General features: G+C 34.8%; 1 protein-coding gene across 1 annotated transcript in view; it reads left to right on the plus strand.

Annotated features, from left to right (window-relative positions):
* The window catches only part of PSMD1 (proteasome 26S subunit, non-ATPase 1), an 89,272-nt gene that overhangs the window by 58,236 nt on the left and 14,365 nt on the right, over window positions 1-16,671 (plus strand). The window contains exons 18-22 of the mRNA XM_023523854.1: window positions 6,716-6,818; window positions 11,470-11,639; window positions 12,506-12,598; window positions 14,091-14,177; window positions 14,691-14,837. Coding sequence (XP_023379622.1) covers window positions 6,716-6,818; window positions 11,470-11,639; window positions 12,506-12,598; window positions 14,091-14,177; window positions 14,691-14,837 — 600 coding nt within the window. The remainder of the gene's footprint in view (window positions 1-6,715; window positions 6,819-11,469; window positions 11,640-12,505; window positions 12,599-14,090; window positions 14,178-14,690; window positions 14,838-16,671) is intronic.

Below are 16,671 nucleotides of genomic sequence, written 5' to 3' on the forward strand. Positions count from 1 at the left end.
TCTCTGTTTGACTTATTTCACTCAGCGTAATAACCTCTAAGTCCATCCATGCCGTTGTGAATGGTAGGATTTCATTTTTTTTAATGGCTGAGTAGTATTCCATTGTATATATGAACCATAACTTCTTTATCCAATAGTCTGTTGATGGGCATTTAGGTTGCTTCCATATCTTTGCTATTGTAAATAGTGCTGCCATGAACATAGGGATGCATAGGTATTTACAAATTATTGTTTTGGTTTTCTTTGGATAATTTCTGGGTCAAAAGGTATATCCATTTTTAAGTTTTTGAGATACCTCCAGACTGTTTTCTATAGTGGCTGTACCAAGTTGCAGTCCCACCAACAGTGTATGGGGACTTCCTTTTCTCCACATCCTCACCAGCACTTGTTATTCTTTGATTTATTGATGACAGCCATTCTGACAGTTGTGAGGTCATATCTCATTGTGGTTTTAATTTGCATTTCTATGATGATTAGTGACCTTGAGCATCTTTTCAGATATCTATTGGCCATCTGTATTTCCTCTATGAAGAAATATCTGTTCAGGTCTTCTGCCCATTTTTTAATAGAATTACTTGTTTTTTGTTGTTGAGTTGTATGAATTTTTAATATATTTTGGAAATTAATCTCTTATCAGATGTATCATAAGCAAATATCTTCTCCCATTCAGTTGGTTGTTTTTTTCATTTTGATGATGGTTTCCTTTGCTGTGCAAAAACTTTTTAGTTTGATATAGTCCCATTTGTTTATTTTTCCTTTTGTTTCACTTGCCCGAGGAGTTGTCCAAAAAGACCTTGCTAGTAGCAATATCAGAGAGATTACTGCCTATATTTTCTTCCATGAGTTTTATGGTTTCAGGTCTTATGTTTAAGTCTTTAATCCATTTTGAGTTTATTCTTGCATATGGTATAAGAAGGTGGTCCAGTTTCTTTTTTGGCATGGGTCTGTCCATTTTTCCCAACATCATTTATTGAAGAGACTGTCTTTACCCCACTGTATATTCTTGCCTCTTTTGTCATATATTAAGTGAGTGTATACCCATGGATTTATTTCTGGGCTCTCTATTCTGTTTCATTGATCAGTATATCTGTTTCTGTGCCAGTACCATGCTGTTTTGATTACTGCAGGCTTATAGTATAGTTTGATATCAGGTAGTGTGATACTTCCAACTTTGTTGTTCTTTCTCAAGATTGCTGTGGTTATTCTGGGTCTTTTATTAAAGGTTCCATATAAATTGTAAGATTATTTGTTCTACCTCTCTAAAAAATGTCATTGGTATTTTAATAGGGATTGCATTGAATCTATAGATTGCTTTGGGAGATCTTTTAATTCTTAACTTAAAATTAGGGTAATTAACAGCCTTGTATTCTGCTCCTGTGTGAGAAGTCAAGAAATTGACAACAGAAAAAAACATTGGCACACTGTCTTCTGCCTCATCGAGCAGGTGTAGAACAGCAGCCTATTTTCAGCAAAGTAGATTGATGGAGGGGATAGAGAAAAATTTCTAGAACTCATTGATTATTTATTCTCATTTTATGGAACTTTACTTAATAAATTTCAGTTTCTAAGCAGTTGCTATCAGTTTTATTTTTTTTATTCGGCACTCCCCTCTCTGTATCAAAATTATTTTTAAGACTTCGAAAAATTGAATTATTGCAAAGATAGAATCAGACTTCTCTTCCTGTTTTAATAATATTAATGTTATTCTGTCTTCTAGAACATAAACATTTTTTCAAACAGACCACATTTCTTTTTAGTTTTTGTTTTTAAATATAGCAGTTATATTATGAGTAGCTTTTGCATCTTTTATTTTTGTTTTTAATCTTCTGCTGATCATTTTCAGTTGGAGGTTATCCAACTGAGTAATGTCATTAAAGAAGGAAATTTAGGCCATGGAATGCACTTCCCCTAATGGTAATATATAGATACTTATTCACTTTGACCTCATATGTCAGTTTCATGTTATTTGTATTGTGAACAAGATAAATGTTTTACCAACTTCCCATCCTCTGCTCTAGGACTTCAATGATTTTACAATCATAAGCTCTACACCAACAATGGCAGCATCCTTTGGAACGGGTGGGGTGGGGTAGGCTCTGTAATTTGTTCTAAAAAATATACAACAGTTTAAATAATTAGTATTATTAAATATTTATTCTAAAAAATGCAGCAGTTTATTCTAAAAAAATACAGCAGTTTAAATAATTAGTATTATTAAATCATTTCATAAAACATTGTTGAACCTAGTCTTAGCTGATGTGAATACGTGGGGCTCACTTCCATCTTTAGGTTGTGTCATAATGTTGAGTATTGATTAAGAATGCTGAAATGTTGTTATGGCTGGTAGCCTTTGCTATTAATATAGACTTGGTGGAGAAAGTCAAGTGCGTACCCCCACCGACTACAAAAGCAAAACTGTGTGTGACAATATAAAAATCAAATATCCTTTCAGGAAACACTATCCCATAGAGTGACATTATTCGGTGCATTAATTCTTTAAGTTCTATTTTATTGTTTTCTGCTATTTAAGCACATGATAAAGAGCTTTGTGGACCATAGTTTCTGTCATCTCTTATCCAATAATGGCTAATATAAGTACACTGACATTCTTTTGGGGTGGTATGTGACATTTTGCTGAGAAGAAAAAGCTGTTAAGCTCGAAGAGAAGTTCTCAAGGCTACAGAACCCTAGTCACAAAGTTGTAAATTAGTCCATGAAATAAAGTGGAAATGCTTCGAAATCAAAGATTAGGTGTTAATTTCATCAAGATTATAGTCCCTCCTGAAAGAATCCAAAAGGGACCTTTTTTTCAGATATTTTGCAAGATTTACAATGGAAATTTCCAAAGGAAATGTTTTTATATAATCATAATACACATCACATCCTTTTACAGAATGTTGTCTTAACACCTAGCTCTACATATTGTTGTCTTAGTTTAAGTAACTCTAGTACATTTTTGCTTTTCTTGGCAGTTTTGTGCTCACTCACTCTCACAAACATAAACCTAGGAACATGCATACACCCCTGGGTGGTTACAAACGCAATTTAGAAAGCCCTTAGACCAGAGGTTCCAAACCATTTAACTAGAATAGTGTCCTTTGGACATTAACTAGAATAGGTCTTTGGAGCTATTTTCTCTAGAGAATCCAACTCTACTCTTTATGAAGTATTTTTCTTTTGTTTTTTTTTTTGTTTGTTTGTTTGTTTTTATTAAATGAAATCTACCTTTAGTAGGTATTTGGGACATGTACATAGTAAGTATCATATATAGAATCAGATAAAAATATTACAGTGTAAGAACAGGATCTGATGCTCCTCCTTGCCTAATACTGGCCTACGGTCTGCTGCAAGGAAGCGTCTCCCACCACTAACAAGATGCACTTTTTGAAAGTGGAATCATATTTGGCCAAGGTTAGTATAGTTTTGCAGTTCTAAAATCACAGTTTGAGTAGATTAGGCTTTTGTGAGCCATCATGGTAACCTAGAAGTATTTCTGTAGTGAAATATGTGAACTTTTATAAAATGAAATTATAAGCATGAAATTTTATATTACATGGTGATATTTTATAGCATAACGCATTTGTAAATAGTAATTTATATTTCCATACCATTACCTTAAGATAGGGACTTGGTAATATAAAGGGCTGCAAGCAACTACCATGAACAAAATAATACTAATAAAATTGAGAAGGAAGCTAAAAATATTATTTGGGATATTGCTAATGGGGAAATCCTGATAGTGTTGATGGGAATATCTAAAATTTTCATTTTAGGCATGTTGAGTTTGAGATGGTAGCAAGTCAGTTGGACATAAGATGAGAACATAGGAAAAGAAAGATTTGAGAACTAGCCACAAAGAAAGTATATATGTGTATAGCTCTTTACCTGCAATTCCAAAATCCAAAAAAGCTCTGAAAACTAAAGGAAGTTTGTTTTTAAGGACTCATTCAGCTGCAGAACCTGACCCAATATGAACTCATTTATAACCTTTATCCCATTTAGTGTTACTGTTCAGTCATTTTGCTGCTTCAGAAATATTAACTCGTTCATTTATGGAATATTGCCCCCACATTCCACTGAGAGTATTGCATAAGATGCGGTATATGCACCATGTTAACTTTCTAACTTCTGAATTCCAAAATTCATTTGGCCCCAAGGATTTCATAGAAATAGAGACCTTATGAGTTCAACTCATAAGAGCAGATGTAATGCCACAGAAAAAGAATAGAAAAGAAAAAAACCACCTGAACCTCCAAAACTGATCCCTCATGTTCAGCCACAGTTCTGGTTCAGGAAAACAGAAAGAACAAGACGTAGGCAGCCTATGAGTACCCTCAGAAATGACTCCAAGGAACTTTATTTTCTTCTCCCCATTCTTTATTTTTCTCTCTGGCCTTTAAGAGTATGTTTTTCCCCCACCAGTATAAGGTATAGAGTTAAAAACATGGCAGGTTAAAAATGCATGAATTTGAGGAAGGCAGAACAGAATGCTTGGATCACATAATCATGTGAATAATCATGCAGAACGGAACGCTTGGATCACAGAGTTGATTAAAATTTAATTGTCTCCTATGAGATTATCATAATATAAAATGGGAAATTAATATGATTTTCTCCTACAAATTCTACTCTGTTTTATGTGAGGAGCATACTATTCATAACAATGAAATTGAGTCAGAAAATCATGATCCCGGTCATGATTGCAGTTAGTCATTGGTGATCGCAAGCAAGCCAGTCATTTCACCTGTCTTACTTCTGTTTTCACATTTGTAAAGTGGAGTATGCCAGATGATCTCAAAGTTGACTTCCAAATTTAAGATACTATCCTAACCTAAAATAATAATTTTTATGAAGAATTATAATAATGAGATATAAGTTACTGCTACATAAGTAATAAAATGTGAAGAAAAAATGTCTAATGATTAAAAACTAGCTTTTTAAAATAGTAAACTTAATTAGATAAGCCCATTAAATATTTGCATTGATTTTTTTAATCCACCTTTGAATTTCATTGAATGTTTGCCTGTTGCTTTGGATGCAATTTTATATTTAAATTCTTCCTTATAATGTATATACAGCGCTTTGTCCATTATTTCTTTTTATAAGATCTTGAAATATTTCATAAATCTTTTAGCACATAAAATTTCTAGCCTATAAAAGGTAATTAAGTGTTCATCTAAAATAAGTTCAGAATCAAAGGAATCTGACCTGTTGAACCAGAATAAAAGTATCAAACCTTAGGATTTTTAAAACTAGAAGAGAATTTTGTGATGATCTAATTATGCTGGGTTTTATAGTTAGAAAAAATAAGAGCTAGAGAAGTAAGTAGCATACTAATATTTATATGCTGAGTAGTGGTAGAGTTCTTAGTTTTTTCCATCACATTCTGTTGCTGCCTATGAATAAAAACGAGAACCATGTTTAAGGAATATAATTTTGTTAGCAGCATTTAAGTTGCCAAAATAATAAGAGGACTAGTAGGATTCTGCCTTGGTATGGTAAGACAGCCATTGAACTATATATTGAACTATATATAAAACATATGCTTATTGAACTATATATAAAATGCTTTTTACACTTTACATACATGTTACCTCGTATAATCCATACAACAGTCATGTAAGGTAGGTTCTGTGATCTGTAGAGATGAAAAATTGAGACTCAGAAAAGCTAAATAACTTACCCAAACATCTTATTAGAGCAGAGGTATTTATAAGCCAGGGTTGTCTGATTCTGCACTATATCATAATATAGCCTGCTAGACCAAGATGAATGAAGCGGGGGGAGAGATTCTGAAAGAATATTTAATGCATATAAAGACATCACATTAGGAAACTCAAATTCAATATTTTCTGCTTTTGGCAGATTTGGGGAGCTCCATGTGCTTCTTGAACAAGCAGACTTCTTCCTGGGTGCCTACCATTTGAAAAGCACTGGTGGGAAAACAGAGAAGTGTAAGATGTAGAAGAAACAAAAATAGTTTCCTTATCGTCATCCAAACACTTTTAAAGGAATCACAAATGTATTAAGAACGTATATTTTATAAATAGTATTTTCTAATTGTAAAAGCAATATATATTAATTTTAGAAAATGCAGAAAAGAATACAGAAGCAAACAAAAATTACCAGTAATCCCATCCTAAATGAGCCAGCACATGTTTCATTTTGGTTTGTTCCTTTTAATAAGAGTAATTATTGTGACATGTCCTCAAAAAATTGTGTGCATAGTGAAAATTTTTATATGTGAATACACTCAATCCAAAATATACCTCACACTTTCACTGAAGAGTAGTTTACTTTAAGGTAAACGTGAAGGACCATGCCTGTAAAGAAATCTGTAAGGTTGATGGTAAGCAGAATAGCTGGAATTCACAGTGCAATGAAAGCCTTACTGTTCCCTTGAACTATTTAAGCCCGCTGGCTAACAGTGGTGCCGTATGAAATCACATTCAACATTTCCTTGAGTCTGAATCATCCACTGTGGAATGAGGATTGAAAACAGAACTGGTGCTCCCATACCAGAAAAACCTTAACACCGTGATTTCAACCATGGAGAACTGTGTTGTATTCAGATCTGGTCCTTCTCCCTCTCCTTTTGAATGTTATGAAATTCAGAAGTCAAGTTTCATTACCAATTGAGCAACCTGTTTCTTACTCTAAAATGACACAACAAATGAATAGAATTAGACTATAATTCTTTTTCTTGTTCCTTCAGGTGAATCAGTTCAGACAGCTGTATTCCAAAGTCATCAATGATAAACATGATGATGTCATGGCCAAGTTTGGCGCTATTCTGGCCCAGGGAATATTGGACGCAGGTAAATGTTTTTAAGTCTTCTAACTTTATTTACCTATTTAAACTAAATCCAGTGAATTAACTATATGATGTGGTAGAAATTGAATCTGGGGTAAATTATACCTGGAGAAAATTTGGAGCCTACAGTTCATAGAAATAATTTAGTAGAGTTGCTAAAGAGTGTAGACTGAATACCAGTCCCTTTACGGCAGTGATCCCCAAACTTTTTGGCACCAAGAACCTTTGCTCCCAATACCTGAGGAGCTGAGGCGGAGCTGAGGTGGTGACGGTAGCACTGGGAGCAGCTGCAAATACAGATGAAACTTAGCTCACTTTCCTGGTGCTCACCTCCTGCTGTGCAGCCCAATTCCTAACAGGCCATGGACCCATACTGATCTGCGGCCTGGGGTCTGGGGACCCCTGCTTTACAGTACTAGCTATATAACCTTGAGAAGTTATTTCCCCCTTTCTGTCTGTTTTCTTGTCTCATAAAGTCTACCTCCTGGTGTTGGGAGGATTAAAGATACATGTAAACCAATTAGAATGGTGCCTATCATTTAGTATTCAATGAGAGTTGGCTGGTTTTTTTCCCTATAATTTTATTAATATGTATTAGTTTTAAACAGTTGACATTGGACAGTTTTCGAGGAAAAAAATAGGTTTTCGGCAAATTCTAGCAACCAAGTCATCCTAAAATAAGATACTTGGAATATTTGCCTAATAAATGTGTAGCGCACTGGGCTGTCTGGCTCCTGAATTCATGCCCTTCACCACTACAGTGTGGTTTATTTCAGAAGAGACGGGCTGTAGAACGGTGTGTGTTCGTACCTTGGGCTTGAAGTTCGTTTGACATACGTCTTAACTGTTGTTACTGGTGACAGTAGGGTAGAAGAGAGCCAGCCTGTCTGTTTCATTATACCAGTATGTGATTCCTTTTCCTACTCTACCTTAGCCATGTAAAATATAATCTTTTTTATTAACATTTGTTCATTTAAAAGGTAAAGAATAGTATCTCAAGGTTTTCATAGTAGTTCTATTAATAGACGAACATTTTCTCAAATTTATTAGCCATCTGCATTTAAGTTTATTTTGTTAAATAACAACCAAAAGACTAATTGCTGTTTTCTAATTGCTGTGTTTTTTAACCGTATCAAAGTTTTTGGTGTCCTTGTTTAATAATTTTAGATAATCTCTTTTATATGGTCTTTTTTTAAATCTCTGTCCCCTTTCTAATTTGTTTTATTTTCTCTTTTTCTTGATTGGATTTGCTAGAGATTTCTCTTTTCGTTTGTTTATATTCTGATGCTACTCTTTTTTCCTCTAAATTCTTTATTTTTGCTCAGACCTTTTATTTGCTTTTTCTTATCTTAGGACACTGGTGCTCTTTTCTAAGTTTTTGAGGCAAATATTCTCTTTTAATCCACTTGTTTAGTGGAGTCTTTTGTTTTAATTTTCCAAGAAGTTAAAAGTTTTCTGCTTAAATTTTTAGCGTTAGGTACAATTTGTTTTTCTCTCTTTGTAAACACAGTTCCTTGCAACTATATGTAAATAAGGAACTATTCTATAGTTACTTTAGATAAAGTAAACCATTTCACTTCTCAATGGTGTTCTCTACTGTGTATAAACAACACAGAAATTGATATGCCATAGTTTCTCTCTCCTCCTTCCTTATCACTTTTCAGTATTTTTATATTATGTTTACATTGTCATGGTTTATAACATTTGCATTTGCTTATAAAGTCCTAGTTCTCACAGTTTAGTCTTAGTTTATATTTAAATGGATTCAGTGCTTAGCACCATTTCTTTTATTGCTGTTTCTTTTTCCTGGGTACTGTACTAAGGCTTGACATTTAATTGGCTAGATTTTATCAGCCCTTAGTTTATATTCAGCATCAGTCTGTATGGGTTTTGACAGATGTGTAATGCTATGTATCCACCACTACAGTGTCATACAGAGTAGTTTCACTGCCCTAAAAATTCTCTGTGTTCCACATTTTCATCCTTCCCTCCCTACCTACTATCCCCTGGCAACCACTGATCATTTTATTGTCTCTATAGCTTTAGTTTGTCTTAGAATCATATAGTATAGAGCCTTTACAGATTGGCTACTTTTGATAATTAGATTTTAAATAGGATTTAGGAGTGTTGTTTTACTATTCCACAATCTTTTTTCCTTCCAGCTGCCACTTTTTGGAGTTTGTAGTTTCAGACTACAACCCTTTACTTGTTCATTTAGTAAACTACAATTTTTTGCTGGTTTTCATTGTATTAGAGTTTTTGCTAGAATTAGGGGAGGATAATTCTGTTTCAGCTTTATTCGGCCACCTTTACTAGAAGTTCTCTCTGTTTTCCCCTCCTTCCTTCCTTCTTTCTCCTTCCAACTCTTTATTTTACAAGTGTTTATTTGTCATGCTCCCATCAAGTTTGAGGCTTCCATTCCATTTCTCTATTTCTCTGTTATATTGGCTCTTGCATTCAGTATTTTAGTGGTTAGTTCATAAAAGTCTGTGCTGTTGTGTTCACTAGTATGAGTATAAAATTATTCTCTTACCTCCATTTTACTTTAATATCCTATCCTTCAAAACTGTGCTGCAATTGCATTAGAAAAATGTATAGTCTTGCACTCTCTCTCTCAGAAGTTAGTGGTAATTGAGAAAATCTGGAGAGGACAACTTCAAAGGAATGAGTGAAGTTATGAGAACTCACTCAATGATTTGATCTCTTCAGGGAGAAAAGCTGAAGAGTAAGGCTTCTGATTGAAGTTTATAAAACTGTAAACATTATCAATAGGAAAAACTTCTTTGTTTTATAATAGAACAAGAGGCTAGTTTAGTTTCTAAGTCTGAAGAAAATAGGTTTCACTGAAATAAAAGGAAATTTAGCTTCAAAACTTAAATCAAATATCACATTCTCTAAGAAACCTTTCCCCCTCTTCTTCTGCCCCAGCCAGTCTCTGCCTTGGGTTAATCCATGCTTAACTGTATGTTCTCAGTAGTACCCGGGTTTATATCAATACTTTTATGCATTAAAATAATGCATAAAAGTATTATGCATTCTCTAATAGATTGCAGGCTCCTTGGGATCCTTTTTAGTATTTTATTCAAAATTCTCAATATATAGTAAGCATTCAGTGAACGCAGGGGCTCAAGTAGGGAAGAATACAAGCAGATAATAAATATATATAACTCATTCTTGTTGGAAAAACAAAATTAAAATGAGCCTGATTTTTTTCCGGTTAAAATCTTAAATATCCATAGCAAGGTATTAAGAAAATCTAGATTATTTGGTTGAATAATAGAACTCTGATTCTTATAAAAACTTTAAATGCTCTTTGGTTGAGTAAAGTTGATACTCAGTTCCTGACTCCAAGCAAAATGTGAAGGCATCCGTGAGATACTGAGATTAAGAGGTTAAGGAAAGTGAAATGTGAGCAAAAGTAATCCAGAATTGGAAATCAAGGTAGGATGGTGACTAGGCACAGACAAGTCCCATTGCATAGGCTATATTATGGAAACTAAAAGATTTGTGTTTCAGAGTTCTGGGGTTCAGCACTAACACTTACCATATAGACGAAAGGCGACAGCCTAGCTGCCCATGGGTTAGATCTGACCTAAACACGTGCTTTGTTTTGTCTGCCTAGCAAAATTTTGTTCAAAATCCAGATTCAAGTCTTCGACTCTACTTTTAAAAACAAGATTACCTCATGACTCTAGACCTACGTCCCTAGTAATGTGTCTTTGTTAAATAGGATGTGAACTTTCCACTTTGCTTCCATCCCTACTGCTTCCAGCCCAAATTTTCTCATTCATTTCCCTGACTGGTTCCTAAAGGCTTTCCAGTCTGCAACCCCTAATAGCCTCCTAGAATCTCAGTCTTACAAAGGCCCAGCTGTCTAACGCATGCTTGAATCTTAGCTCTTATTCACTAACTGTCTGCACTCCCTCACAGGATAATCTTGGGGACGTGGCAAGAGGTAGATGAACAGGTCAGGTTCCAAGCCATATACCCTCTCAACAGCCCAAACTTCTGATTAAAATTAGCTGTGCTTTCGTTGTTTTATGTATTATGCTTCCTCAAAATAATTTCAGTTGAATCAGGATTGAAGACTAAAATTTTTCTTTTGTTAGTGGTAGTGCTCTAGTTCAGGTGTTCAAGTTCAAACCTTCATTTTGCCAATGAAGAAAAAGATTTTTGGAGGTAAAGTGATTTGTCCAAGGTCATAAGGCTAGTTAATGTTGGAGCTGCCTGTATTCAGATGTGTTTAAAGCAGGAAGAGTAGAACTAAGCAGACGGTATCTACCTCTTGCCTCTTTGCTCTTGTTTGCAAATAATGATGTGTATTGAAATTTTACTTGTTATTAATACATTAAAAGCCAATGTATAATATAGATTAATATTTAATTTAGCATACAGTTTTGATATCCTTCAGGCTTACTTTTTGAAAAATGCCTACCTATGTAAAAAGAAGGCCTAGATTTGCCCTGAGTCCAGTTAAAATACTTCCAGTTTTAGAGACCTTAGATTGCTCACTAGCTAATGAATTTCAGGAACTCCATATTAGGTTTTTATGAACTGTACTCTTAAAATAATCACATGCTTTGTTAGTGCAGTACTTAGAAATCTTTATTATTGAACTACTAGATTTATATTCATCATTTCTCCTTTTTCTACAGGTGGTCATAATGTCACAATCTCCTTGCAGTCCAGGACTGGGCACACCCATATGCCTTCTGTGGTTGGCGTCCTTGTCTTTACCCAGTTCTGGTTCTGGTTTCCCCTTTCACACTTCCTGTCATTGGCTTATACCCCTACCTGTGTGATTGGCCTTAACAAGGACTTAAAGGTATGTTTGTGAGACCTCAATTTTATAGTGTATCTTCTTTACTATATTCTGTTTACCACCCACTTAACAGAGATTTCCGTGAAATTTTAAAGATGAGGTGGCATCTCATCAATAAAGTATTTCCCCTTCAAATTAAGTCATCACCTCGTTGAGTGGAATGTGTTGGTGGAAGTTTTGAAAATCAAGTCTCCTTACTAACTTTGTAACCCAGGGTAAATCAATCAAGAGGGAGCGGTGAGAGAAAGGACAAAATATGAAAACATGAAAAGGCATTATAGATACTCTAATTAACTTCATTCAATACTAAAAATCTGTGGGAGCTAGAGAACTTTATAACTGGTCAGTAAGTGATGAAGACTTTTCCCAGTAGGCTCATGTTAGACCCTTGTAAGGTGTGAATATATGATGTGGAAACTGTATACAAATTTATATAGTTGTTATTGCGGTTCAAGGAAGGGACATGGAAGTTAGATATGCAGGCTGGATGGATAATCAGATAACTCTTTCCTAAGGAAGTAACAGTTGATGATCTCTGATGCTCACACCATGAGTGAGACTTAACCCACTGAAATAGGGTGCATGGTCTGTAAAGATGAGCTAAAGGGATCCCTGTTCAAAGGCACAGAGCTTCAGGAAAGTATAGGGAACTGCAGGTAGTTCTATAAAGCACCACAAAACTAATTCACTGAAAGAAGACAAATGCCTTTAAGGGAGGAATAACATAATTGAATAGCACCGTAGTTGAACATTTAACCTAGATTGAAACTTCTGGCATCTATTTGCATTTGCTTGTTGAAAGCATGTAAGACTTAAATCTTGGTTTTGATTATTTTAATGGATGGGGGAAATTCTTTTATTTTCTTCAGATGCCTAAAGTTCAGTATAAATCAAACTGTAAACCATCCACATTTGCGTATCCTGCCCCTCTGGAAGTACCAAAAGAAAAAGAAAAGGAAAAGGTAGGTTCTTTCTTTCTTTGAGCAGAATTTCTACTTATGTATAGGAGCTGCTTAGTATTTTACTTGGGTTTGTTTTAAATATTTTTATATTTTAAATTAGACATTTTTTAAAGTAATCCTCCTTATGGTAAAAATCTAACATTACATAAGAATATAAAGTAAAAGCTGTCTCTTCTGGGCAATCAAGTCCCATGTTGCAGGAATCACAATTTGTGAATCCAAAGTTTTCTCTGCACATGTCAGTACTTTTTATATCACAAATTGAATTATTCTCTACATATTGTTTTGCATCTTATTGTTTTTACTTAAACAATTTATCTTTAAAATTTTCAATGTATATGGATCTTATTTTTTCCAGAGCTGCAGAGTAATCTCTTTATGTATATACCATTATTTGTCTTACCAGTTCCTTACTGCTGGACATTCAAAGTTATTTCTATTTCTAATTTTTCACTGTTACAAATGAAACTGGAATTAGAGTCTTTATCATATATATTTGTACACTTGTACAAGCATATCTATAGCTTAGGATCTTAGATGTGGAATTGCTTGATCAAAAGTAATGCACATTATTTCTTTTCATAAGTATTAACTATATTTCCCTTCAAAATAGATGTAACCAATTTATACTCTACCAGCAGTGTCTGACATGCGTTGTCATGTGTGAAATCAAACTGTGGTGACTTAAATGGCTGCACTTGCCCCTGAAGTTTTCTCAGTAAAATTACCCTACATGATACACCTTGTGTGTAGGAGAATGGTTCCTTTTCCCAAGATAACGTTCCATATTAGCCAGTTATTCTTGATTATTTGCTGTACATTTGTGTAAATAGGGATATTATATAATTGGCCTAATTTGAGGGTGGTGGGTGATAAATATCCTTTGATGACAACATCTTGTTTCATCAGCTATGATTCAGACCCTCCACTTTGAGGTCTGAAACAAAGTCAGTTTATACCAACAACACTGTGCAGCCTTTCAAAGTCCCTGTTTCACCTTTAATTTCAGTGAGACCCATCAAGGAGGATAATTCCAGGCTAATTACTCACCCAGTATGTATTACCATTATATCCCTGGATGTAGGGCATCTAGTCCAGTGAGAGTATCTTTATGACCAGATTTGGAGGAAATTTTTTTATTTTCTAGTGCTTTTCCTATAAAGTAAAAAGGCACAAAGCACCCAGATCTCTGTCTCAAAAGTTCATAATAGCAAATCCACATCCAAGGTAAGCTTCAGATTAAAAAAAAAAAAATCAGAGCTATGTTGGACACAAGTCTCCAGGAACTAAAACTTTACCTGATGACCATAATAGTAAATTATGTGAATAAATGTCCTGCTTGCTTTTCCCATTTATTTCTTGATTATTTTGTTCTTTGTGATACTTACTTGCAGGAAATAGAATAGCATTGTAGGACTAAATTCTCCTTGGACTTGTACATTTGTATATAGATAAGGGATTAACAACAATTTACCCTGTTTACTTCCTTTAGGTTTCCACAGCTGTGTTATCTATTACTGCCAAGGCTAAAAAGAAGGAAAAAGAAAAAGAAAAAAAAGAAGAGGAGAAAATGGAAGTGGTAGGTATAACTTGGTGGTCATATGGGTTAATTTATCTCTCTCTGTCATGGTATAGATTCTTGAGCATTATTATACCTTGCTCTTGACTTCCTTTAAACAATTTTCTTTTTCCAAGCATAGAGCCTCATATAATTTTAATCGGAAGAGACTTTAGAAATTATATTCATTTGTGGGAAGAATAGAATATTTCATGGTACAAATCAGGAATGAGTTCTTAGAGGAAATGACAACTGAAATAGTTCATTTTCTTAAATAGACTCCTTTTTTCTGATCTCTGCTGGCAGAAAAACTTCATCCTTTTAAACCAAGTTAAATATCATTCTCACCTCCAAGCAGAGTTACCCTCTCCCTCTGAGTCCGATATTACTTTAGTTGTACCTCCTAAACTAACTTATGATAGCTAATCCTAACTCCCTTTTGTACCTGATAGTTGCCGAGTAAACTTATCAAACATTATTCAGTGATGTAGAACAGAGTGAACCTTTATTGGGCTATTTTTTAATATTTTCTAGGATGAGGCAGAGAAAAAGGAAGAAAAAGAGAAGAAAAAAGAACCTGAGCCAAACTTCCAGTTATTGGATAACCCAGCTCGAGTTATGCCTGCCCAGCTTAAGGTTCTCACCATGCCAGAGACCTGTAGATACCAGCCTTTCAAACCAGTAAGTTACCTATGGCCCTTAGCTATATACCCATGGGATATTAATCCATGGGATGATGGAATATTGACAGAAAAGCATAAATCTCCAAAACACTGAGGAAAGCTCTTTAGTGCTAATAAATCTCTTAGCAAAAAAGAGAACATTTCTTCCATTCAATATAGATATGGGGGAGCTTTTCTTCTCTTTGTGTAACCCTGCAAATATCCTTCATCTACCAGAGGTTAATGCCATAAAAGTTCCTCATACAGCATAACAATTAGGAGCATAGACTCTGGAGTCAAACATTTCGAGTTTGAATCCTGATTCTTCTCCTTATAGTCTGTGTGACTTTGGGTCAGGTACTATACCTCTCTCAATTTCCTCTACTGTAAAATAAGAATTATCTTTCTTAACTCATAGGAATTTGGCAAAGATTAAACAAGGAAATACAGTTAATACACAGGCACTCAGAGCATTGACTTTTACAATTGAAAAGGATCATCATGCCATTTAAATTATTCTAAGGTAGACTGTTTCATAGATGAGATTTCTAGATCCTTATAGAAAAGTAAACCCTTTCCAATCAACTTGAAGGTGGTCTCTGATGGCGGCGAGTGGAAGGCATCCTTACATACAGTTATGAGCCAAGGTCTTATCCGACTAGATTATCAGCTACAGGAGACAAGGGCAGGGGTTAGAAGATGGCTGTATTTAGTGGTAAAGAGCTTAAATTGGGCAGAACTGAGTTTAAATTCCAGCTCTGTCATTTTTTAACTGTGTGACCAAGACAAGTTGTTTAATCAGGAATGAGTTCTTAGAGGAAATGACAACTGAAATCGTTCATTTTCTTAAATAGACTCCTTTTTTCTGATCTCTGCTGGCAGAAAAACTTCATCCTTTTAAACCAAGTTAAATACCATTCTCACCTCCAAGCAGAGTTACCCTCTGTAAAATTGGCATGATGATGCTGCCTACCTTCTAGGAATGCTATAAAGATTAAATAGGTCGTTATATATAAAACACCTAAAACAATGGCTGGCATAATTTCTCAGTACTTAGTGGTAGTGATAAGTCACCAGATAGCTTTAAGTAGCAGGCAATCAGGCCAGGAGGGAGGCAATAGTTGAAGATCTTCTCCCACCTTCTATTAATCTTGCATTACTAGGATATTAACACTACTTAGTCTATAGTGTTGAATGAATTAATTGATAGTACCACCAGTGGACACCTTAAATGTAGTCACTGTCTAATCTGCAACCCAGTACATCTGAGTGGAATATTTACAGAGAATATATTCCAACCGCATCTGGAAACTGCTCTTGACAGTTGAAGTGAGATATACTCAGAACAGATACATAGTACTATACAACTAGTGAATACTTTAAACATCCAGTGTTTTCAACAATTAAGAAGAACTAAAGACAGCAAATTATATGCTCAATGTCATGAGGCCATATGAGGAGACTGGTATGTCTTGGATGGAAATCGAATGACCTTTAAGCCTCTGCTCGAAATGTCAGAGGAATCTGCAAAAGGACAAGAAACTAAATAGGAAGCTTGTCCATCTATAAGTCAAAAGATGCCTCTGTGCAAGCAAGAAATGAAAATTCGCCAACTACCCGGCCGATTATTGAACGTGAGCTCCAACACACACACAGCCCCTCAGCACTGACTAGGAAGCTACTTTTTTCTGGGGTTTAAAGAAATCCCTGTCCAGTCATTACTTGGCCATTGAGAAACTTCAGTGGTCACATACAACAGAAAATACAGACTTCATAGAAGTAGTTCAGAAAAGTCACAAAACAAACCTTGGGAAGGGGGCAGAATCTGACTTTATAGTTGCCACATAATATCA

The sequence above is a fragment of the Pteropus vampyrus genome, unplaced genomic scaffold, assembly GCF_000151845.1.
Source record: "Pteropus vampyrus isolate Shadow unplaced genomic scaffold, Pvam_2.0 Scaffold423, whole genome shotgun sequence".
NCBI lineage: Eukaryota > Metazoa > Chordata > Mammalia > Chiroptera > Pteropodidae > Pteropus > Pteropus vampyrus.